This window comes from Schistocerca cancellata, chromosome 1, assembly GCF_023864275.1.
Source record: "Schistocerca cancellata isolate TAMUIC-IGC-003103 chromosome 1, iqSchCanc2.1, whole genome shotgun sequence".
Classification (NCBI taxonomy): domain Eukaryota; kingdom Metazoa; phylum Arthropoda; class Insecta; order Orthoptera; family Acrididae; genus Schistocerca; species Schistocerca cancellata.
The window spans coordinates 794,967,411-794,993,514 of NC_064626.1; the positions used below are offsets into that span (position 1 = coordinate 794,967,411).

General features: G+C 43.8%; 1 protein-coding gene across 1 annotated transcript in view; it reads right to left on the reverse strand.

The window, feature by feature from the left end:
* LOC126162325 (neuronal acetylcholine receptor subunit alpha-7-like) overlaps positions 1–26,104 on the reverse strand; it is a 558,269-nt gene that overhangs the window by 71,116 nt on the left and 461,049 nt on the right. Inside the window, exon 2 of the mRNA XM_049918756.1 lies at positions 9,056–9,210. Within this exon, the coding sequence (XP_049774713.1) occupies positions 9,056–9,210 (155 nt within the window). The remainder of the gene's footprint in view (positions 1–9,055; positions 9,211–26,104) is intronic.

Consider the following 26,104-nt stretch of genomic DNA (forward strand, 5'->3'; position numbering starts at 1 on the left):
GTGGTGTGATTCTTTCAGTGACAAAGCTTATTTATTCAATTAATTTCAATGTTGAATGTGATTCCTTCCTTGTCTCTTCATTAACTATGAGCAAGGAAAGAAAGAACCAAAGAAGACAATGGTGAGACACCAAACCTCTTTTGTACAGCGTGTCCTATTCAAATCTCCCTCTTTTCAAAGACCCAGGAAAAAAAACCACAGTAGGTACGACAGTGAAAAATATACCACATTGTAGAGCATCTCAAAGAATTTACTTATTTATCATCAATACACCTCTACGTGTGAACCATTTGTAGCACGAAGAATATCGAGTCTATATTCAAATTCTTGCCAAATTCTTTGTAACATTTTCTCTGTTATTGTTGCAATCTCATTAGTGATACTATGTCGCAACGTAGGAGTATCGTCCACTTTGGTCGCATACACGCGGTCCTTCACGAATCACCAGCTGAAGAAATCAAGCGGCCTAATGACAGGTGAACGTGATGGCCAGTCAATGGGTCCTCTGTGTCCGATCCAACGATTGGGAAATTTCCTATCCAGGAACTTGCGAACAGCCGTTGACCAATGTGGTGGAGCTCCATCATGTTGAAAAATGAATTTGGGTTACAAGTCTTGTATCTGAGGGTACACAAACTGCTCCAACAAGTTCAGATACACTGACCCATTCATTGTTTGTTCCGCAAAGAAGAACGGTCCAACAATCCTGTCGTGCATTAGCCCGCACCAGACGTTTAGTTTAGGGCTGTCACGAACATATTAAATGACAACGTGCGGATTCTGCGAACCCTAAATCCGAACATTATGCCTATTTATACTTCCTGATAGATGAAAGATTGCCTCATCTGACAATAAACATCTTTCCAGGAAGTTAGCATCCATATCAATACGCTGCAGGATATCCGCAGCAAATTGTTGTCAGCGTGGTTTGTCGTTCGGCGTCAGCTGTTGCAGAATTTGTACTTTTTAAGCACACATACGAAGATGCTGGTGAACTACACGATGCAATGTTGATCGAGATACATCAAGTTACCTAGATGCTTGAATTACGTGGGCTTCTGAGAAACGTTTGTCTGATGACCTCCACTGTATCTTCTGAAACTCCGTAACGTGCACCACCAGAATGTTTCAGAACACTTCCTGTTGCCAAAATTTCCTATACCATTCCTTAATTGTTTTCACACCAGGTGGATCACATTCATGCACACGACGACAATTTCTTTGCACAGTAATCGGCGATTTTGTTTCTGCAAACCTAACTACTGCTTGCGTGCGCTGCTGTGGAGTCGCCATTTTCACTTCATGCGACCATGCTGCACTCTGCGCGACGATACTTGGCACATGAAATAAAACAACCTCTTGTTTTACATTCCTGTTGCAATACCTTAATGAAATACTCTCCGACGAGACATTTCATTGAAAGTTGCGTAATTCCAATTGTATCTAATAAGTTATTTCGCGTAATACATTAAATCTCATAAAATTTATTATTTCATTTGATTACTTGTATGTCACATTTGTCAAATATATGTTCGCAATATTTTGCATCCAATAATGAAGCCATAATTAAGAAAAATAGGTTAGTATTGTTGTTTTTCTGTATTTTATATAATGTTATGTATATTTTATGTAAAAACCCTTTATATTGTACACGCCAGTTTCGGCATAAAATACGCAAGGTTTTGTGGATAGTTACTCACAATAATGTTAAACTTTTAATTGTTAATTTTATAAATTTGGACTGTAGGTTTGATGTGTTCATTGTTACAAACGTATGAATACGAGGAGCACAAGGCTCAGAGAAGTTCAGTTTAAGATGCAACCACTGTGTCGCACTTGTGTAACTTGATCCAGTTAGCAGATGAAATGGACCGGGACAACGACTACTTCAGCAGCAGCAGCAGCAGCAGGAAGCTGATTACTCCGAGTTACACCGAACTAAGATACGTATAAACAATGAACTGAACTATATATGTGTCACTGCAAAACCAATTACTAAAGTGTAATGTTTGGAAACAGTTCTAGCAGTAAACATATGCATTTGTCTCAAAGTCATCTTTGAATGGTGGAGGCCAAAGTGATCAATAAGATACCCCCATGATCACGCGTTCTTGATATCTATCGAAGACAATTGTTACAATAAACTTTTGAGGTTTTTTCTAAACCAAATAATCTCTTTCAGTGTCGGAATTTTTGCCTTAATACCAATTTTACAGTTTGTTTACAATGTGGTGGAGGAGCAGGGATAGTCGTAAGTCTATCTGGAGTGCTAATACCTGTGAATTTCCAGGTGCCATGAATAAATGAAAGATGAATCTTGTTTATATGTGTGGACGCAAGAAAACTGACGCTCAAATGTAAGGACCTGTAACATCGCCGATGGACGGAAGATAAGTACTCGGTTTCTCAATTACACTCCTGGAAATGGAAAAAAGAACACATTGACACCGGTGTGTCACACCCACCATACTTGCTCCGGACACTGCGAGAGGGCTGTACAAGCAATGATCACACGCACGGCACAGCGGACACACCAGAAACCGCGGTGTTGGCCGTCGAATGGCGCTAGCTGCGCAGCATTTGTGCACCGCCGCCGTCAGTGTCAGCCAGTTTGCCGTGGCATACGGAGCTCCATCGCAGTCTTTAACACTGGTAGCATGCCGCGACAGCGTGGACGTGAACCGTATGTGCAGTTGACGGACTTTGAGCGAGGGCGTATAGTGGGCATGCGGGAGGCCGGGTGGACGTACCGCCGAATTGCTCAACACGTGGGGCGTGAGGTCTCCACAGTACATCGATGTTGTCGCCAGTGGTCGGCGGAAGGTGCACGTGCCCGTCGACCTGGGACCGGACCGCAGCGACGCACGGATGCACGCCAAGACCGTAGGATCCTACGCAGTGCCGTAGGGGACCGCACCGCCACTTCCCAGCAAATTAGGGACACTGTTGCTCCTGGGGTATCGGCGAGGACCATTCGCAACCGTCTCCATGAAGCTGGGCTACGGTCCCGCACACCGTTAGGCCGTCTTCCGCTCACGCCCCAACATCGTGCAGCCCGCCTCCAGTGGTGTCGCGACAAGCGTGAATGGAGGGACGAATGGAGACGTGTCGTCTTCAGCGATGAGAGTCGCTTCTGCCTTGGTGCCAATTATGGTCGTATGCGTGTTTGGCGCCGTGCAGGTGAGCGCCACAATCAGGACTGCATACGACCGAGGCACACAGGGCCAACACCCGGCATCATGGTGTGGGGAGCGATCTCCTACACTGGCCGTACACCACTGGTGATCGTCGAGGGGACACTGAATAGTGCACGGTACATCCAAACCGTCATCGAACCCATCGTTCTACCATTCGTAGACCGGCAAGGGAACTTGCTGTTCCAACAGGACAATGCACGTCCGCATGTATCCCGTGCCACCCAACGTGCTCTAGAAGGTGTAAGTCAACTACCCTGGCCAGCAAGATCTCCGGATCTGTCCCCCATTGAGCATGTTTGGGACTGGATGAAGCGTCGTCTCACGCGGTCTGCACGTCCAGCACGAACGCTGGTCCAACTGAGGCGCCAGGTGGAAATGGCATGGCAAGCCGTTCCACAGGACTACATCCAGCATCTCTACGATCGTCTCCATGGGAGAATAGCAGCCTGCATTGCTGCGAAAGGTGGATATACACTGTACTAGTGCCGACATTGTGCATGCTCTGTTGCCTGTGTCTATGTGCCTGTGGTTCTGTCAGTGTGATCATGTGATGTATGTGACCCCAGGAATGTGTCAATAAAGTTTCCCCTTCCTGGGACAATGAATTCACGGTGTTCTTATTTCAATTTCCAGGAGTGTATATTGGTTTGGGACTAAATTCAGTGTTAACTTCAGTTTTTAAATAGTTACAACGTGCTACGATAAATGTTTAATAGTTGCAGTACAAGGTTTTATCTGTGTGACGATTCGTGGGTAGAGAACATTATTTATTGATTTTGAACAGTGTTGCAAGTATAATACTCCCATTATGAGTGAGAATAATATTCTTCACTTACCTATGACCACTATGTCGGGTAGGGAAATTTTGTGCTTCGACTCCGAACTTAAATTCTGAAACTCATAGCCGCGCGGGATTAGCCGAGCGTTAGGGCGCTGCAGTCATGGACCGTGCGGCTGGTCCCGGCGGAGGTTCGAGTCCTCCCTCGGGCATGGGTGTGTGGGTTTGTCCTTAGAATAATTTAGGTTAAGTAGTGTGTGAGCTTAGGGACTGATGACCTTAGCAGTTAAGTCCCATAAGATTTCACATACATTTGAACATTTTTTGAAACTCATAATCACGAAAATGCGTCACGCAGTTCGTGCTCTTCTTTGCATGACTTTGAACAATCAGGCCAACCTATAAATGTAATAGAACAGCTATCCCAAATGTTGGATGCTAAACTGTTAACCATATTAAGGAAGTAGGAAAGAATGTTAATTAGAACACAGAGAATGTTAATCAGAACAAGAATAGTAACTTTCAGAAAATCTATGAAACTTTAAACGCTTTTAAACAGAATTTAGATACAACCAATACGAAGTTGGCCGACTCTAACATTCGTGTCGACCGCATTGAAACAAAAATTGATTGCATAACTCAAGTCACTGACTCAGAAGTAAAAGTAATAAATGATAGGATTGTCGTCGTTGAGGAATGGGTCAGATTCACAGAAACAAATGTTATCGATGAGTTGATCAAGAGCAGAAAAGCTGAAATTAAAGCTATGCAGGAATATATTACTTCCGAAAGTGAATATGTGGACGAGAAACTGAAATTGAACTCCATATTAGTTGCAGAAGAGGTTAAACCCGTAAACGAAAAAATTGAGCCAGTAACCCAAAACTTTCGAAGAGTAAACTTAAGAGTAAATAATTTAGAAAATAACCTTGTTGCTAATTGTTACAATAACAACAATCTGTTTGCCAACCAATGAAACAATGTATTTTTAAAAATTTCCCCTGGAGATGTCAAGTTGCATCCTGTAGATTTCTTATAGCAATGCAAAGACAGTTTCACACCTGGTATGCCAGAACCATTAAAAGTGAAAGTAGCTAAGCGGTTTCTGGATGGTGGAGCTTTATCCTGTCAAATCAGAATGTAAGCCCTTAAATGACTTTTGATCAGTTTGAAACATTGTTTTTGAATAAATTCTGGTCGGAAAGCAGACGAGCTACGATAAAGGCTGGATTTTTGAACAACAGAAAATACAGTAGTTTTGTTTATTAATAGAAACTGTTATGTGGGCATGCTATTCCTATTTTGTGCTAAAGGTTTTCCTGTCTGCCCCATTGTTATTTATGTACTGTTCAGTTTTTACTTTTTCATTGCAAAGATGTTACTTACTGTATGTTTCTACTTCAGTCTAGATGTGTTACTTCTCTTCCAATGTTGTCTGCTAACATTTAACTTCTTTGGTGATAATACTCAGTAAATGCCTGAAGATGGCCTTGTAAGCCGAAAACCGGTTAACAATAAAAGTAATATTGTAGAACAAAAGAAAACTGGTGCTTTTCATTGACTACAGAGAAGGGAAATTAAGTATGCGTGGGTTTTGTGAAATGCAGCTAAGAAAACTGACGCACCTAGATATACCCTTAGACAAGTTAATTCAGATCGACGCACTGAAACGACATCTAGCAAACCGGGTTCCGTGGGGGCTATTTTATAGGCCAGATGACTCCACTGAAGATTTTTGAAGCATGTGGATTCAAACAATCAAAGTAGGGGAGAGTATCAACACCTGAGTGGTGGGTTCTCTCAAAATCAAAATTATCACAACAGTAACAGACAAAATAACTATGGAACAGGAACAGTGGTCAAAATAGCAACAATTACAGACAAAACGCCAACTCAAATCAGGACAGACAGTATAGACAGGAAAACAACTAACCACCTCATTTGGGGCCTGCCATTTTGAGGTGAGGAGAAAAACTCATAACCAAGCTAAGAGAAGAAGAAACAGACACAGGTCACACCTCCAACATCACACAGATAACAGTAGGCAATATCAAGCTAATAATGTTAATAAGCACTATGAATTTTGGAACTATATGTTAAAAGAAATGAGTAATGATGACACGACGACACAAAATAGTTATAAGTTTACTGATGAGGACCTGACAAATTTATTGAACAACAAGTGTGTATCCAAGGATGGTTATAATGATGATAGTTCGCTAGTCTGTTTGTTAATGATGGTGATGATGATGATGCAGTTTCGTCTGATGTAGTAGTAAGCCAAAATGATAACCTTGTACCCAAAAATATTGGTGCTTTAGTAGATGATTCAGATGATGATGATGATGATGATGTAGCAGCAGAGAGATTTGACGTTGTAGCTGAGAACCATGCAGATGCATGTGACTCATATGATGATGATGATGATGATGTTAATGACGACAATGTTAATGATATTTTGTTTAAAGAGGAGCTTGATGGGATGATTTTTGTAGAAGTATTGGGAGATGAAGTTAATAATAGTCAGTTAGTAGGTACTGACGATTTGATGAGTGATGATAAGGTACATGGAAGTCAGTGGTCTTCAATTGATGTCTTTCAATGCCGGAATTTTTGCCGCAGTACCAATTTCACAAATTAAAACAGTGTGCCAGACCGAGACTCGAACTCGGGACATTTGCCTTTTGCGGGCTAGTGCTGTACCATCTGAGCTACCCAAGCACGACTCACGACATCTCCTCCCAGCTTCAGTTATGCCAGTTCCTCGTCTCCTACCTTCCAAACTTCAAAGAAGCTCTTCTGCAAGCCATGCAGAACCAGCACTCCTGGAAGAAAGGATATTGCGGAGACATGGCTTAGCCACAACCTGGGGGATGTTTCCAGAATGAGATTTTTACTCAAGTTTCGCAGAAGAGTTCCTGTGAAGGTTGGAAGGTAGGAGACGAGGTACTGGCAGATTTGAAGCTGAGAGGAGGGGACCTAAGTCGTGCTTGGGTAGCTCAGATGATAGAGCAGTAGCCCATGAAAGGCAAAGGTCCTGAGTTCGAATCTCGGTCCGGCACACAGTTCTAATACGCCTGGAAGTTTCATATCAGCGCACACTCTGCTGCAGAGTGAAAATCCCATTCTGGAACCAATTTCACAGTTTCGTTACACACTTCTGACGCGGAAATATAGATTGTTTGAGATGCTCTACAATATGGTGCATTTTTCATTGTCGTATCTACTGTGGTTTTTCTCGCCTGGGTCCTTGAAATCAGGGAGGTTTGAGTGGGACACCCTGTATCATTCTGAAAACTAACTGAAAAACATTAAATCGTGACAGAAGTCTATTGCTCTCCCGTTTCCTGCGCTGCGTGTTATTTCACTGCTATGTAACCTCCAAAATCATGTCACAACAACTGTACACCTGTAGTTTAACTTACATACTGTGAAGACGTTTAAAATTCTTAGTATCGTAATCAGATTTTATCTCCGTTAATACGCAGCAGTGAGAAGTGTGGTGCAGTAAATGGAAAAGAAATAAATTTTTAGAATGGAATCTTACAAATTCTAGATGCAGGGAAAAGTGAAGACTGATGAAATACGTGTCGATTACGTCTAACACTTGTGTCATAGAATCAAATGATATTAAACATAAGAATGACACATGCCATGACGACAATATGAGACTAAACAAAAGAGGCAGGTGAGGATAGAAACATATTTCAAAGAACCATTTTTTTGCATTAGATATACGTAGGTATTCTAGAGGAACAAAACAGTTTTTTGAGATATTACGTTAGTGTAATATGTGAGATAAAATATGTACTCTTGTGGAAAGCAATGTTTTTCGTACTACTTATTATACTGGGTGTTTATAATTATACATTCGCTACTTGAGACGGACCCCGTGAGAAACGAATGATCGTAGGACAAGGAAACTTTGTGGAAACGTTTGTAAGTACATGCGGAAGAGAAATAGTGAATAAAGCAGTAAAAGAACCACATCTTAATTTCCACACGAGAGGGTAGCATTTTTTAATCGCGTCTACTCGAATGTCTGCGTCACGTGGCAAAAATTGTTGAGTAATGTGAAGTATGTACGGAGAAAATTTCACAATTGTTCACAGAACCCTCTGAATGATGGACGTTGGAACGTTCGGTTATAGTAACACAGGTCGTGCAGCTATTGAAGATCGCACATTGCGTCCAGCATTCTCAGCAATGACAACAGTAACTTCCTCAACAATTTGTGCCTCGTTGGCCGTCAGCCTCACCCTGGAGCAATTCCCAAATCGCCACTAATTCGAAGTTCCGAATCATGTTCTTCAACCTCGATGCGGAAAGGTTACCGCTCCGCACTCCTTTAATGCATCGATACTCAGTAAGAGCTGTCAGTTTCCGAGACCGGAGCCGCTACTTCTCAATCAAGTAGCTCCTCAGTTTGCCTCACAAGGGCTGAGTGTACCCCGCTTGCCAACAGCGCTAGGCAGATCGGATGTTCACCAATTCAAGTGCTACCCCAGCCCGACAGCGCTTAACTTCGGCGATCTGACGGGAACCGGCGTTACCTCTGCGGCAAGGCCGTTGGCTACTAATACTAGTAACAATGCAAATTCTGCAACGCACAATCTAAACATCATTCCCATAAAGTTGCGTACCATTACGGTAAACAGATTTCCGTTACACTGCCTCAAGTAACAAAAGTTTAATTAAAATCACCCTGTACATCATGACTTGTAAAAAATTCATCAGCCAAGTTTCTAGAAAAGATGACAGAATTTCAGTAATTCAGCCCGTACGTATGATCGATGTCTAAATTTAGAGAAAACGATTTAAACTTTTTCAGAGGACTAACCCGTTTACTTTACTACGTTGTGTGAAGGAGATTGAGGTACGCTCAAACTAAACAATAATTATGAAATGTCGCTATCCTTTTTTTTGCAGAACATGATTGAAACTGTTTGAGGTCATCCCACTTCAGTTAGGAACAAATCAGAGTGATCGGTTTCCTCGTTGGCTTCGTTTATTTAAGAACCGCGACACCGTATTACGAACGCAGGTTTTCAAAAATTCGAGCACGGTCGCTGATACTCACTTGTTGTAGAGAATGATGTCCGGCCTCCAGACGCGTTGGAAGGGTACACGTATCACCTTGATGCCTGCGAAGTCGGACACGTTCCACTTGAGGTGGTGGTCCGTCCAGATCTGCGTCAGCCAGCAATTCGTTGTGAGGATTTGATTCTTCTCGTCCTGAAACAACCAGCATCATGCATCAAGTGGCTGGTCTTGAGGAGCACCAGAAATAAACAACGATATTAAGTAATGTATCCACCCCCCCCCCCCCTCCAGATCCCCATCACTCCACCTACGCACCAACCTCAAGCCCATGCACCTTCCACTGCTCCAGTCATAGGGAGGGTAAAATACACTGAAGAACCAAAGAAACCGGTATATCTGCCTAATACCCCCGCGAGCACGCAGAAGTGCCGCAACATGGCACTGCATGGACTCGACTAATGTCTGAAGTAGTGCTGGAGTGAGCTGACACCATGAATCCTGCAGGGCTGTCCACAAATCCGTGAGAGTACAAGGGGGTGGAGATCTCTTCTGAGCAACACGTTGCAAGGCATCCCAGATATGCTCCATAATGTTCATGTCTGGGGAGTTTGATGGCCAGCCGAAGTCTTCAGTCTCAGAAGAGTGTTCCTGGAGCCACTCTGTAGCAATTCTGGACGTGTGGGGTGTCGCATTGTGCTACTGGAATTGCCCAAGTCTGTCGGAATGCGCAATGGACATAAATAGATGTAGGTAATCAGACAGGATGCTTACGTACGTGTCACCTGTCAGAGTCGTAGCTAGACGTATCAGTGGTCCCATATGACTCCAACTGCACTCGTCCCACACCAATACAGAGCTTCCGTCAGCCTGAACAGTCCTCTGCTGACATGCAGGGTCCGTGGGTTCATGAAGTTGTCTCCATATCCGTACAAGTCCATCCGCACGATACAATTTGAAACGAGGCTCGTCCGACCAGGCAACATGTTTCTAGTCTTCAACAGTGCAGTGTCAGTGTTGACGGGCCCAGGCAACGTGTAGAGCTTCTTGTTGTGCAGTCATCAAGGGTACACGAGTGGATCTTCGGTTCCTAAAGCCCATATCGATGACTTTTACTTGTATGGTTGGCACGCTGACACTTGGATGCCCCAGCATTGAAGTCTGCAGCAAATTGCGGAAGCCAGAATGAGATTTTCACACTGCAGTGGAGTGTGCGCTGATATGAAACTTCCTGGCAGATTAAAACTGTGTGCCGGACCGAAACTCGAACTCGGGACCTTTGCCTTACGCGGGCAAGTGCTCTACCAACTGATCTACCCAAGCACGACTCACGCCCCGTCCTCACATCTTTACTTCTGCCAGTACCTCGTCTCCTACCTTCCAAACTTTACAGAAGCTCTCCTGCGAACCTTCCAGAAAGGCTAAAGTCCCGAGTTCGAGTCTTGGTCCGGCACAGAGATTTAATCTGCCAGGAAGTTTCATATCAGCGCACACTCCGCTGCAGAGTGAAAATCTCATTCTGGAAACATCCCCCAGGCTGTGGCAAAGCCATGTCTCCGCAGTATCCTTTCTTTCAGGAGTGCTACTTCTGCAAGGTTCACAGGAGAGCTTCTGTAAAGTTTGGAAGGTAGGAGACGAAGTACTGGCAGAAGTAAAGCTGTGAGGACGGGGCGTGAGCCGTGCTTGGGTAGCTCAGTTGGTAGAGCACTTGCCCGCAAAAGGCAAAGGTCCCGAGTTCGAGTCTCGGTCCTGCACACAGTTTTAATCTGCCAGTAAGTTTCAAATTGCGGAAGGTTTGCACTTACGTCACGCTGAACGATTCTCTTCAGTCGTCGTTGGTCCCGTTCTTGCAGGATCTTTTTCTGGCCGCAGCGATGTCGGAGATTTGATGTTTTACCGGATCCCTGATATTCACGGTAAATTCCTGACGTGGTCGTGCGGGAAAATCCCCACTTCATCGCTACCTCGGTGATGCCGTGTCCCATCGCTCGTGCGCCGACTGTAACACCACATTGAAACTCACTCAAATCTTGATAACGTGCCATTGTAGCAGCAGTAACCAATCTAACAACTGCGCCAGACACTTGCTGTCTTACGTAGGCGTTGCCGACAGCAGCGCCGTATTCTTCATGTTTACATATCTCAGTATTTGAATACTCACACCTATACCAGTTTCTTTGGCTCTTCAGTATATAAACACTGTGTTCTGAGACCCGCCACACCATATACGGGCCTTCAGTATTGGATCTTATTTTATGAACTGAACATAGATTTATTGACAGGCGCTATATTATATACTGATGCGCAAAGCTTAACGGCTAAAGTAAATTTGGCAATATCTGTCACTGCCAAATAAAATAACTCGATGAAACTTGTAAATTCTTACATAAATAGAAAGAAACGCCGGCCGCGGTGGTCTAGCGGTTCTGGCGCTGCAGTCCGGAACCGCGCGACTGCTACGGCCCCAGGTTCGAATCCTGCCTCGGGCATGGATGTGTGTGATGTCCTTAGGTTAGTTAGGTTTAATTAGTTCTAAGTTCTAGGGGACTTATGACCTAAGATGTTGAGTCCCATAGTGCTCAGAGCCATTTGAACCATTTTAGAAAGAAACAACTCCTACAGTATGGTACAGAAGATAACTGAAAGAAATACCCAACGAGTGTAACAGAAATGCCACTTTTATTCAAAGACAATAATTACACTGAAGTCACCACAATTGCTGATGATTTCCTGGACATTAAAATATACAGAAAATTTGGAAATTTGAGGTAAAAGCCTATGGGACCAAACTGCTGAGGTCATCGGTCCCTAAGCTTGCACAGTAATTAATCTAACTTAAACTACACACCCATGCCGGATGGAAGACTCGAACTTCGACGGGGGGAGCCGCCCGAACCGTGGAATAGGGCCCTTAGACCGCGCGGCGCAAGATACGGGACACAGCTCGTAATAGGGTGAGTGATCACCACGAACGGGAATGCATGTTCTGCAATGTGCTCTCATTCTGACCACAAGGTTGGTAAGGGGTTATTGTGTTAGGACGTTCCATTCCTCTATGAGCACGGTTGTCAATTGCTGGTTGGTCGTTGCTGCACGTGGACGTGCTGCAATACGTCTCGCCATTTGAATCCCACCCGTGCTCGATCTACATCTACATCTACGTATATACTCCGCCAGCCACCAAGCGGTCCCCCCCCCCCCCCCTTGCCCCTCCCTCTCTGTTCCACTCGCGGATCGCGCGAAGGAAAAACGACTGTCTGAACGCCTCAGTACGAGCTCTAATTTCCCCCTTATCTTTGAATGGTGATCACTGCGCGATTTTAAAGTTGGTGGTAGCAACATATGCTCTACATCCTCGGTGAAGATCGGATTTCGGAATTTAGTGAGCAGCCCCTTCCGTTTAGCGCGTCGTCTATCTGCAAGAGTGTCCCACTTCAAACTTACTATGAGATTCGTAACGCTCTCACGATGGCTAAATGTACCAGTCACGAATCTTGCCGCTCTTCTTTGGACGTTCTCAATCTCTTGAATCAGACCCAACTAGTAAGGGTCCCATACAGACGAACAATACTCCAAGACTGGACGAACTAATATATTGTAAGCAATTTCCTTTGCTGAAGGACTGCATCGCTTCATTATTCTACCAATAAAGCGCAATCTAGAGTTTGCCTTGCCCGTTACTTGTGTAATCGGATCATACCATTTGAGATTATTTCGAATAGTCACACCCAGGTACTTGACGGACGTTACCGCTTCCAAAGACTGGGAATTTATATTGTACTCGTTCATTAATGGGGACTACCGCCTTGTTATACGCAGTAGGTTACACTTACTGATATTGAGAGATAACTGCCAGTCGTTACACCAAGCATTTATTTTCTGAAAATCCTCATTGATTTGTTCACAACTTTCGTGCGATGCTACATTCCTGTAGACTACAGCATCACCGGCAGTCTAATGCCGCTGTCAATACCATCAACCAGATCGTTTATGTAAATCGTAAAAAGCAGCGGACCTATTACGCTACCCTGGGGCACACCTGAAGTTACGCTTGTTTCTGCTGAAGTCACCCCATTCGGGACGACATACTGCTCACTGTCTGTTAGAGAACTTTCTATCCAACCGCATATGTCATCGGGTATACCGTAAGCGCGCACTGTTTGGAGCAAGCGATAGTGCGGAACTGAGTCGAACGCCTTTCGAAAGTCGAGAAACCTGGGAGCCGGTATCTAGAGCCTGTTGTGTATCATGCACAAAGAGGGCTAGCTGTGTCTCGCATGACCGCTGTTTCCTAAAACCGTGCTGGTTTCTGCAGATGAGCTTCTCAGAGTCTACAGAGGTCATTATGTCTGAACACAAAATATGTTCCATGACTCTACAACAAATCGATGTCGTTGAAACTGGCCGGTATTTATGTGCATCCGATTTTTTACCCTTTTTATAGATTGCTATGACCTGGGCCTTCATCCAGTCCCGTGGAACTTTCCACTGGGATTCAATTCAGGGGAACGGGCAGGCCAGTCGATTAATCCATAAAAATGAAGTAAGGGCCAAATGCACCCCTGAAAAGATGCACATGGGGAAGGAATGTAGCGTGAAAGTAACATTGACCGCTGACTGCAGCGTGTTCAAAAATTAGGAGATCAGTAAGCCCGTTCAACATAATGCCTCCCCACACCATAATAACTGGACTACATTACGTGTTCCCACCTCTCACTAGAATCACTAAGACCGAGTCCGCACTCAGCCGAAAAGATCACGCGACCCGACTCCTCGTGAGTCCAGTCTTGCTTGGCACCATGGCAGACGGTGCTGCTGATGTGCGAGTTTCAACAGAACACAACGGACTGCACATCCAGCGAGGGGACTACCTCCATGTCGCCGCGCGACTTTGGAACATGACATTACGGTCTCGTCGTCCTGTTAAAAGTGCTCTCTGACATGGGGTCCCTTCTTGCGTCTTGCACAATGTAGCAGTCATCCTTAGCGGTAGTTGACCGTTATTGACCGCTTCCTTTCCTTCGGGCAGCAGTGACTATAGCTTGAAATGCTCCCGCACCATGTGAAACAATGCTGTGAGCAGTACATTCCTCACACTTCGTCCTTCTGTCAGTTTCCCAACGATTCTTTCCCATGTGCAGTCATTCACATGTTGTCTCCGGGCCGTATTGTAATGAAGAACACCACGAAACTGCATCGCCGATTGTCGCATACTGTCTTTTACCATTTATTCAACTACCTCGTGTCACGCTGACCTTGCTCGACTTGACGTCTGGCTTTCTACGTGCGACTGGGATATCTCTGGCAACATGTTCCCCTTCTTTTATTCATTTCCATCTAGTAACTAATATGTTATGATACTTTATCTATTTCATTCTTAAGTTTTCCAGAGAAATATACGATATGCAATGACTGAGTAGGAGTGCCAGTTAAGTCCAGTTGGCCTAACTACAAATCAAAGACGATAATCTTCAGCAAAACTTGTTCTCCCTTAGCTACAGCAAAGGCAGCGTCAACAATGATTTCATGTCAGGTTAGTTTGTGGGGCATTCGATTTCACTTCGGCATCTCTTTATTACGAATGAGGTATCACAGTGCTTGAATTACCTTTTATGAAGACCGGGTTACCTATACTTGTCTCAAAGATCTTATTAAGAGCGTTGTGTAATAAGAGCGAGTGTTAAGAATGAGTCAAACGCTTAGCACTTTCATTGGTTTTTACTCGTTCGTACACCACAAAGACAAGCGATCTGTTTTTCCACGGTTTTGTCATGGAGAGTTAATGCGACAAAAAGTCAGTGTAAGAAAGTACCGGGTTACCTCAACGATCATGCTGTATTCCAAAGCTTATGCAGTAAACTAGTAGTAAGAATGAAGAAAGTACTGCGCAACTTTGGTAAATGAGAGCATAGTAGTAACTGTTCTTCCTCAATTGTTAAATTAATATATGACAACATACTGTTTAACTTGTCACTGAAATTAGTATAAAAACATGGGAAGATGTTTGTCATTTTTGATCTGGTGACAAATTTGGCGAAAAGCAACGAACTTTGTGTTGTACGTAAAAGTATGTTTTAGAGACAAACTCGATGTGAGACATGAATATTCGATGAATTCTAAGCCTGACGGTAATGTTTCATTTTAATTTTTAAAAAATTACATGGAGATGAGTATTTACAAAAGACACCTTTTAGGTATTGTGTTATCTTGGGAGGAGGATAGGGAGGGGTGGGGGGGGGGCACAAGGAGGAGAGAGGAAGAAATTTTGGCCACGGAAAGTTTCAAACAATTATTTGGTGCTTAAGTACAAAAATAATTTTCAGTTATAAATTATCTCAGAACATAATTAGGAAAATCTGAAAATGATTCAGTTTATCCCTCACATACTGCCTATAGTGGTGATGGAAATTATTGTATGGTTGGCGACAGATACCCAACATACACAAACAATAATAAAGAGTATTACTTGATTTTTCCGGTTACTACAGTGTTTCGCAAGTGTTCTTGCTCTTGTGAGACAGGACTGTGTGTCTAAGAAAAAATGAAACCCTTTCAGGTAGCAGATTGTAGCTTCAAAGCGAAAGCTTTCTAGAAAAAACGTTTCATTTTCCTAATACGCAAAAGTGGTTAGTAGATTACGTTCTGACTTTCAAATTGTTCATGTCAGTTGTCATGCTAACGAGGTAAATTTACTTCTTTTGCATATAAGCTCTTCTGGCATTTGCGATTTATCGTATGTCATAAGAGGCTGTGTCTAAGGGCATCAAAATATTTTTCGGCGATTTACCCGATACAGCGCTGTTTGTCGAGTTGCTATTCTCGTAAGCCTATGATGACTTTTAGAACTAGAGTTGCGCGACTACGTGAGCCTTCAGATAAAAAGATAATGCACATGATTTTACTGACACCGAAAATAACCCTCTCATTTTAAGATCAGTTGGTTTCTACAGAAATTGTGTCTGTTCACTAACATTTTCATTGTTGATAAATATGTATGAGCCCTAGGGAATTCGCGTTTCCACCGTTCCATTTCCTTCAGTGACTTTAAGAGAAGTCAGCAGGAAGCAATCGACAGCTTTATGAAGGTATCGTTTTATTTTACACACGACCTACTAATCATATTCATTAGCATCACTCGACGTTGCTGCGATTACAACGTAAGACAGAAAGCAAAAAGAATATATATGTGTATGTGTGTATGTTTCTATATCAGCGAGATAGTGAGATAGAGAGAGATAGAGAGAGAGAGAGAGAGAGAGAGGCGAGTTGCTTTTGCATGTGTAAAGGGGATTGAAAGTTTACTCCCGGCTAACGACTTTTTCGCTACCCACATTCTGTAAAATGATTTTGCTGATACAGATTTTTTTCAGTTTTGTATCTTACACCCAAAAAACTTCTAAGTAAATTGGTGGTTTAAAAGGAAGGAAAGTAATTATGGAACAACGGAGCGAATACTGGCATTTATTGTGGTTTACTTAAAAATCTATTGACGGTGGCTGCTCAGATTTTGAAAATATTTCTTCTCATGCAACGGGAGTCGGAACACTGCATTCGTGTTTCTGGACTACGCTTTAATCTATATGACAAACAGCTTGTGTTGGCCGGGAATCAGCCAGCGCAATACCGAGATGAGCGAACCTTCAGGTTCCACTGTAAAAATGCTTATGGTTATTAGAAGAGGCATAAGAAATAAACCTACTTGTCTGTGTTTATGGAGGAGAGACATTATACAGTGGGATTATTACAATATTGTGACAGACGTAAACAAACCGCTGACGGCACTGTAAATGCAGTCTTCAAAAAATGGTTCAAATGGCTCTGAGCACTATGGGACTCAACTGCTGTGGTCATAAGTCCCCTAGAACTTAGAACTACTTAAACCTAACTAACCTAAGGACATCACACACATCCATGCCCGAGGCAGGATTCGAACCTGCGACCGTAGCGGTCGTGCGGTTCGAGACTGTAGCGCCTTTAACCACTCGGCCACTCCGGCCGGCTAAATGCAGTCTTCCTCCTAAAATTTATGTAACAGCACAAGTGTCGCTGTATGGTATTAAGACGTTTCACACCGCTGATAACGATACATTTTCTAACTCAAACAGGAAGCGCACGTGATTTTTCATGCACTGTGTAGCTCTAAGTTGAAGTGGTATATAGAAATAATCAATTAGAGAGAACTTCCTATTAGTGTGTAGCATCCCACTTCGCTCTGATGACATCAGCGACTCGACAAGTCGCCTCACACACCCCATAGCGATCGTGATCCACAAGAGCTCACCACCGCAAAACAATTCACAGAGATGGGCCACAGCCGAGCGCGAGGCTCGCTCATCGTTCTTTATGTCTCAGGTGCTTTCAATTCGTGTGTCAGCTGGCTTGGGGCGAGGCAGGGTTGAGGGACTTTCTGATGATTTATATAACCGGCTGGCGCTGTATGTATGCACGATCACACAAATGCACGTGCATCGCTCGTTACAGAAAGACGATAAAGAGTTATACATTATAGAGTTCTTTGAAGAACTGTGACTGACGGCCGAACAACAGGGGACTTACATGCAACGAGAATAAAAAATAGCGTATTGAGAATGGCTAGCTACTAGCCGAAATCTGGATTTGCATAATAAAATGTAAAAAGGACGACTGATTTCTGCACTCTATAATTTATAAGTCACATACAGTCGCTGAGTGCATCCACTTTCCGAATGGTAGGTAACCTGATGACGATAGAGAGTTACTTAGTTTCGTATTCCATACACCATAAGATCGATAAATTTTGTGCTATGGTACGCGTTGTGTTATTGGGGTTGTCTTTTCACCCATGTAAACAACTTTTGAATGAGAACACCACGTGCCTGAACGATGCTCTGTCGCTATATCGTTTTCAATATACCAGTACATGTACCCCTGGTATCAGTGTGAATTAGTCTGTGACCATATTAGTCAGTACAGGTGACAATTTTAGATTGGTTGCGAGATGAGACACTGCTGCCATAACGTGTTCAAATGGTTCAAATGGCTCTGAGCACTATGGGACTTAACTGCTGAGGTCATCAGTCCCCTAGAACTTAGAACTACTTAAACCTAACTAACCTAAGGACATCACACACATCCATGCCCCAGGCAGGATTCGAACCTGCGACCGTAGCGGTCGCGCGGTTCCAGACTGTAGCGCCTAGAACCGCTCGGCCACTTAGGTCGGCCCATAAGGTGTGTTCTGTAGGTAGAAGTACGTGGACAAAGAGACATTTTCCATTACTATTGCATGGGGAAAGACCTCAAGTGGTAAGATTTTCACGAAGGCTTGCAATATACTTTAGTTACGGCGGACTGTATGTTTACCACTTATATGTAGTTTGATAAGATGTGCACCTCAGGAAGAGCGCCTCAAAATTCTGATATATTCTGTCTCATGGGTGGCGATCTGCTAGCCACAGGGCGAAGACCTAATAAAGACTGGACTAATATTCGACGCACCATGTGCATGCCCGGGCTTTTATCTATTCATTATTACCCTGATGCGGAAGGTCTAAGTCCATCTTAAGCAACTGGGGAAGTACGCGTGGAGCTCATTTTTCTGTGGCGAGCAGTATCACCGTCGACAAGTGAAAGACACTAAACTGCCTGACTAAAATAGTGAAGAACCCAAAAGACATAGTCAAATCTGAAGACATAGTCAAATCTCACTGTAACGTCGTATACATACACACCATTGACGGGATAGTCAAATCTCACTGTAACGTCGTATACATACACAGCATTGACGGGCATATAAACGATTAGAATTGCAATTCTCTTATTTGTTAAAGTGCAGCCAGCCTGGGTGGCCGAGCGGTTTTAGGCGCTACATAATGCCCAGAGCCGCTTTTTTTAAAGTTAATATATATCGCGAGGTGGCGCGTTTGGCCTGCGCGAGCGAAATGTTTGTTCCTTGACTCCGCGTTGCTCCATGGCGAGCGAAGAACAGTAAGAAAATCGGAATGTGACGGGACTTTATTTCGAGACAGGATAACGAGCGTACGCGTAGGAAGTGTGTGCTATGAAACAGTCATTGTTAGCCGCCATATTGGATAATTTTTATTTTTTGAGATTCACAAGCGAGACGTACTGTTAATATGGAGTTTCGTAACGTTCATAATACAGTCTGTTGCATTTCAAAGGTAATTGCGCGTATTTAATGCTGATCAAAGGAGTCTGTGATGAACTATTATGTACTACAAGCTTGTGTAGGACTTCGAACATTTGGTGGTCGATGTTTGCTGTAGAACCTGCTTCAGTAACACGGTCAAAAAATAGAGAAAATTTTCTCTGGTAAAAAGAACTAATTTCACTCGCAGGCAATCATCGAATGACCAAAATGCGAATGGTAGTGTTACAATTCGCGAAGATCCTACAGAAGTTTTCTTTCTCTTATATTTCAAGAATTTTATAGACAGCTGTCGGAGTCGGCAGCTGCTTCTCCATCACGAGATTAACTAGGCTACGTGTACGAAATTACGTATGCTGTGGGAGTAGTCGACGCCGATTAAGATAGTTTCCTTCACACACATGCAAACTGAGACACTACTCACACTAGTTCAGTAACAATGAGTTTAATATTACCAGCTTGAAAAACGTTAAATTCTTCTCTTGAGCAGAAATATAATAACACGCAGATGCAGTGTACTCGTGTGTGATAATGTTATCAGCACATAAGTGTTTGGAAGGGATCTAATTGTGGGACTTCATTTCGTCGGCTGGTCGAATCGGGCACTATTCAGATTGATGGAGCATTTGGATGTGGCAGTAGACCAGCGTATTCTTCGTCAAGGTTCTGGTCCGCCATGTCTGACCACCACAAGGGTGAATCGCCATATTGTGCACCAAGCACTTTGTAATCCCCTTCATATCTGCGCCTGCCATCCGAGAACAAATAATGGACTCCCTGCAAAATTCTGTATCACCCCGCATTATAGTTCAGGGTCTAGCATTAGCCAGACTAGGGAATTATCGTCCGAAGTGTAGGCTGCCGTTAACAACGCTCAACAGTTGGCTGCATTGGAGTGATGCCTTGACCAGGACACATGGACTGATGATGAATGGTTCAACGCTCTCCCAGACGACCTTCATCGGCAAGCATGACGGAGACTGGGGAGAGGTGCCATTCTTGAAGTGGCCCAACTGTAATCCTGGCGTCCTGGTGTGGGGAGCCATCAGGTATGACTTGATATCACTGTTATTAATTGAGGGAACTGTCTGATAGCACAATGGTATGGCACCGACATGTTGTATCTTCGTGTGTTGCCCTTCATGTGAGGGAATCGTGGTGCTATTTTTCAACAGGACAATGCTCGTCCACACATAGCACCCTTCTCTTAGAACTGTCTGCATGGTACTGAAGTACTCCCATGGCCAGCAAATCTCAAAATCCATCTCTGGTAGAAAATGTGTGGGACAAGCCAGGATGTCAACTCTGCCCCAGTACCAGTACCTGGGATATCAAAGGACCAGTTGCAGCAGCTGCAGGCCAGCCAGAGAGGGTACAACGGCTTAGTCAGACCCTTCCCAACCGAAACCAGGCCATAAGAGGTGCAACGTAATACTCATAAATGGGTTCATACTGTCTTTGTAAATTCGAATCGATTTTGTAGTCACTGAAGTTGCATCATACACCATCTCAACCTGTGAAGTTCCATTTCATGTCTTCCTCCCTTCTGGGCCCTTCCGTTTCTTCTCAGGCAATTTATATGCGGGGACTGCACTCTACACAAGAGGATGGAACTTGACTGTAGACGGTGTGCGAAGATTAATTAACTACGTGAAAGCGTTTTGCTGTCGACTGTATCAATATGTTTTAGTAATGGTGGCAGTGACAGTGAAGCAGGCTGTTGTTTTTATTTTATTTCTTAACGCCACTGTACGATTCCATACATGCACACAAATAATTTTGTATCACCTGATGATGGTCGATTGATCGAAACTTGTAGTCAACATGATTAATTTCATCAGCATCTCTTGGTGGTTCTTAAATATGATTTTTTTTTCTAATACTGTCAATCTGCGGAACACCACATGCACAAAATTATTAATTAATTAGGTTGAGTCGTTTTGAAAACAAACGAAGTGTGAGCCTTAGGCCAGATCCAAAACACAACCAAAGTGGCATTCTGTGTGTCTTCTGTTAGGTGTACGCGTGAGGGGTTGTCACCCTCAGAGAGCTTTTGCGAGTAATACATGTCATGTAAACACCGCTGAGAGTCAGCCCGCCGGCAGTTTCCGAGAATGAGGCAAGATCTGAGATAACAACACTGCAAGTTTACACCTTTAGTATAGACTGCAACCCCCATCTCTCGAGAGCTCGCCGTAACACTCACTCTCAGACAAGAAAAGCTATAACGGCATTATCAGGAGCGCTGAAGTACTCGGCGAGGACGGAGCGTCCATATTGTGTACAGGATTTGTAGTGTATTTCATAGTTACGCTACCACATCTTGTTAATGCATTTCAGTGTACTCAGGCGCACATTAAATGAAGGTACTCACGAAACTGCGTGTTTAGAGAGACAATCTGTGCCCGTGGCATGTTTTGTAGTGAATAAATAACCCATTTTACCAACTAAACGAACAACACGAGCAGTAATCTCATTTCGAAAGTTCTTGACTCAAACGATGAAAAGCAGCGAAGAACAAACTTCATAGACGTATTATATACAATTAATAAACGAAAAAAAGTGACAGAGGAGACTCGATGCTACGTTTATGAATGCGAAACTAGCGCATTATCCATTGCCCCAGATGGACACTGCAGCTAAATGTTCCGTAAACGTGTACTGTCAAACATTAAAACACTAAAAATTTGTTTAAGTATTTCACCGGCGACACCAGAAGCCAAACCACGTAAGTCAATGACCGGCAGACTGACAACTAGTAGGAAATGCTGAACAAGTCGAAGTGAACGCGGAAGGGATTGCGACACGTGGTCTGGCCGACGGCATAAGTCTGCAAATGATGCACAGTGACATCGTGGCAATAGAAAGGTACCGTCGTATTGCTGACAGAGCAGAGTGTCACAAGAAATCCTAGATACATCTTAACGGTAACTATTCAGCCACTGACGTAGCAGAAAAGAACACCTGAAGGATGGAGCTACGAAAGCCTGAAGCCACTAGGAGAGATGACCAAACGAGAAAATTATTTCTCATGATATATTTGCTACTCTATTGTAACAGAGCGCACAGAAAGCGCCAACATATATACTACACTTTTGTTAATCAATAATCTCAGTCGCAGTTATTCTGTGGAGAGAGGTTCAAATTCAAACGGCTCCAAGCACTAAGGTACTTAATATCTGGGGTCATCAGTCCCCTAGACTTAGAACTACGAGGGTGAGTAAAATGAAAACCTTAAATTTGTAATAACAAATCGAAATTTCGCGCCGTTATCCTGTAAGTTGGTAAGCGTGCTACAAACAGCGTGCAGAATGTCTTGTAGGTGACAGCATAGTGCATATGCACACATACCGTCGCAGTATCAGTATAAAGATGGACGCCCCACTTGCGACTTGCACCAGGGAAGAACAGCGTTCTGTTATTCGGTTTCTTCGTAGTGAAGGTGTGAAACCCATTGAAATTCATCGACGAATGAAGGTTCAGTAAGGCGGTGCATGTTTGTCACAGCAGCAAGTCTACGAATGGAGTAGGAAGTTCGCAAGTGGTGTGACTTCAGTGGAAGATGCTCCTCATCTAGGTCAGGCACAACGAGTTGTGACTACACAGAACATTGAAGCAGTTGAAGCCATAGTGAAGGAAAATTGCCAAGTGACCCTGAATGACACTGCAGCATGTTTACAGATTAGTCATGAGTCAGCACACCATATTGTGCATGATGTGCTCCAGTTTCACAAAGTTCTGCAAGATGGGTGCTATAGCAGCTGATTCCTGAAATGGAGAACTACGTGTTGATGCTTGTGAAGAACTTCTTCGGCGCTTTGAACGAGACGGTGATGGCTTCTTTGCAAAAATCGTTACTGGGGACGAAACCTGGGTTCACTTCCACCAACCGGAAACGAAGAGAGCGAGCAAGGAATGGCACCATTCCTCATCACCAAAACCAAAGAAATTTCGAACAAAACCATCAGCAGGGAAGGTTATGCTGACTCTCTTTGGGACGAAAAAGGCGTCATTTTGTATTACATGCCTAGAGAGACCACTGTCACCAGTGCATCATACACAGATCTCCTAAAAATCATTTGCTGCCTGTAATCAAATCAAAGCGACGTGGATTGCTGCCAGCAGAAGTCCTTTTGCAACATGACAATGCAAGGCCCCACACTGCCCGTACAACAGTTGCAAAAATCACAGACCTGCATTTTGAGTGTTTTCCTCATCCACCACACTCACCAGACCTTGCCCCAAGTGATTTCCATATGTTTGGATCACTCAGAGACGCAATGGGAGGAAAGAAGTTCCGATCTGATGAAGAGGTACGCCACGCGGTGCATGAGTGGTTGCGCGGACTATCAAAAGTATTTTTTTCTAAAGGAATTTATGCACTCTGTAAGCGCTGGAGGACTTGCATTGAGGGTGGGGGAGAGTATGTTGAAAAGTGATACAGCTTTGTACCACTACTGCACAATAAATAATATTTAAAAGGATATTTAAAGTTTAAATTTGACTAACCTTCATACTTAAACCTAACTAACCTAAGGACATCACACACATCCATGCCCGAGGCAGGATTCGAATCTGCGACCGTAGCAACGGCGCGGTTCCGGACTGAAGCGTCTAGAACCGCTCGGCCACAGCGGCCGGCTTTGGAGAGAGGTGGCTATGTCATTCCGCCCTCTGATGCATAGTCGTGTAGGATCATCTACGGAACCGCAAATCCCGCTGGAGAGACTCTGCTCTGCATGCTCCAACACCAACGTCTCTAATGGAGTGCAGAGACTGCCTTCAACCTGCTGGCCTACTGAAGGCTTAACTAGTGGTACCAGGAAGCTATTCGCCATACCCTGTCGTGAGTGGCAATCACAGTTGTTGCTCGTCCCGTTCCTGCAGCCGACACTGATGCTGACGGGTCTGGTCCTGGAGGCCGTGGGTCGAACATTGCGCTGCGCGGGATTAGCCGTGCGGTCTACGGCGCTGCATTCATGGGCTGTGCGGTTGATCCCGGCAGAGGTTCGAGTCCTCTCTCGGGCATGGGTGTGTGTGTCTGTCCTTAGCATAATTTAGGATAAGTAGTGTGTAAGGTTAGGGACTGATGACCTTAGCAGTTAAGTCTCATAAGATTTCACACACATTTGAACATTTTTTTCGAACATTGCTTGAAAATCAGTAATTCAGGCTGGGCTGTAGAGTAAGATCCTGAGCGCACGTCTTCGTCAACCAGAGAGCTTCAGACATCACTCACAGAGGTGCTGTCCACCGCGGGCTGTGCCGGCTGCGACACCTTGAGGCACCGACTGGCCGTGACGTTAACGGCTGTCACACGAACCGCCCTCTACGCGGCGGTACTGCCAGGCGGACGCGTGGCTGCGACACTGCTGATGTAGTCCAAACACCAACTGCCCCTCTGAGCTGCCAGAGCTCTGGGAAGACAATTCTGTCTTTCTGAATAGTAAATATGTCACAGGGAATAATATTTTCATGGGACTCTCGATCGTAAACAGTTGGTCTTCACTGCATTCTGCTCGGCACAATCCTGATGACTGTAGGAGTTTCGGACCAGACTCCTATATTACTGTCGCGATGGATACGCATGGCGAAGTGAATGTCAGTGATATGTCGGCAAAAAAAAAAAAACGTTTTATAAAGCTGCAAAGGAGTTGGCTCTGGATGAAGTTACGTATTTAATTAAGTTGGAAATTTGTGGTAAGGTCTTATGGGACCAAACTGCCGAGGTCATCGGTCCCTAAGCTTACACACCATTTAACCTAACTTACGCTAAGGACTACACACACAGTCATGCCCGAGGGAGGATTCGAACCTCCGACAGGGGTAGCCGCGCGGACCGTATTTAATTAATTTGTACGAGGCAAGGCCAAAGCTTTGGAATGTATATTTACTGAACTGTCGGAACGGAGATAAGAAACGAAATTTGTTGGCTTACTTAGCTACATTTTTTAACAGCTTCACACAAGAAATTTACTAGATTATGTGCAATTTAAGGAATAATGCAGAATAGTTTTATAACTCAAATTATTAGACATAGGAAACAAATGAAGTTACGTTTGCAATGAATTTTTTTTGAATCCGGAAAATTATCGTTTAATTTCAAGTAATACAACTATGTTTTTTTTATGACGCGATATTTATTGATTATATTATTATACTGAATGCTGAACAACAGACCTTCACAAATTTACTGGTTAATGCAGGTAAAAACGTTCAAATAAATGTATGTCTGTGGATGCTTAATTTATCAAATATTCGCCCTCCTTGGCTGTTGAGCGACTATGGGTATCAAGGTGAAATCTAGTATAATGTTATTTTATCGTCGTCCGCCTGCTTAGCTGGATGGTAACGTGCTTGCCTTCCTTGCAAGCGGGCCCGGGTTCGAGTCCCCGCTGGGTTGGAGATTTTCTCCGCTCGTGGACTGGTTGTTGTCTTGTCTTCATCATCGTATCATCCTCATCACCGGCACGCAAGTCGTCCAATGTGGCGTCGACTGAAATAAGACTTGGCGGCTGAAATTCTCCGGATGGGACCTCTCGGCCAACAATGCCATACGCTCATTTCCATTTCATCGTAATTGTTACATTACAAAATATTAAAGAGGGAAACATGCTTGTTGCTGGAAATCTTAATGTCACAAGCAGTCTGTCTCTAACGCTAATGGATTTATGCATAATAAAATCTTGCTTTGCAGTTTTGGGCCCCATTATAAGGAGTATCTCTTCCATCTCAATCACTGTCTTTCTCGTAAAATTTGGATATTGTTTATGATCTTCCATCACAAGCTCTGCGATGAGATTCTTGCATGCTCCAAAATCTCCTGTCGCCTAATCCACATTCTTATTCAAAACGAACACGGTCATTTACGTATGTTGTTGGCCACTAAAAGTATTGAAAATGCAGCTACAGCCCGATGCTCTTCTATTGCAGCCTCTTCTT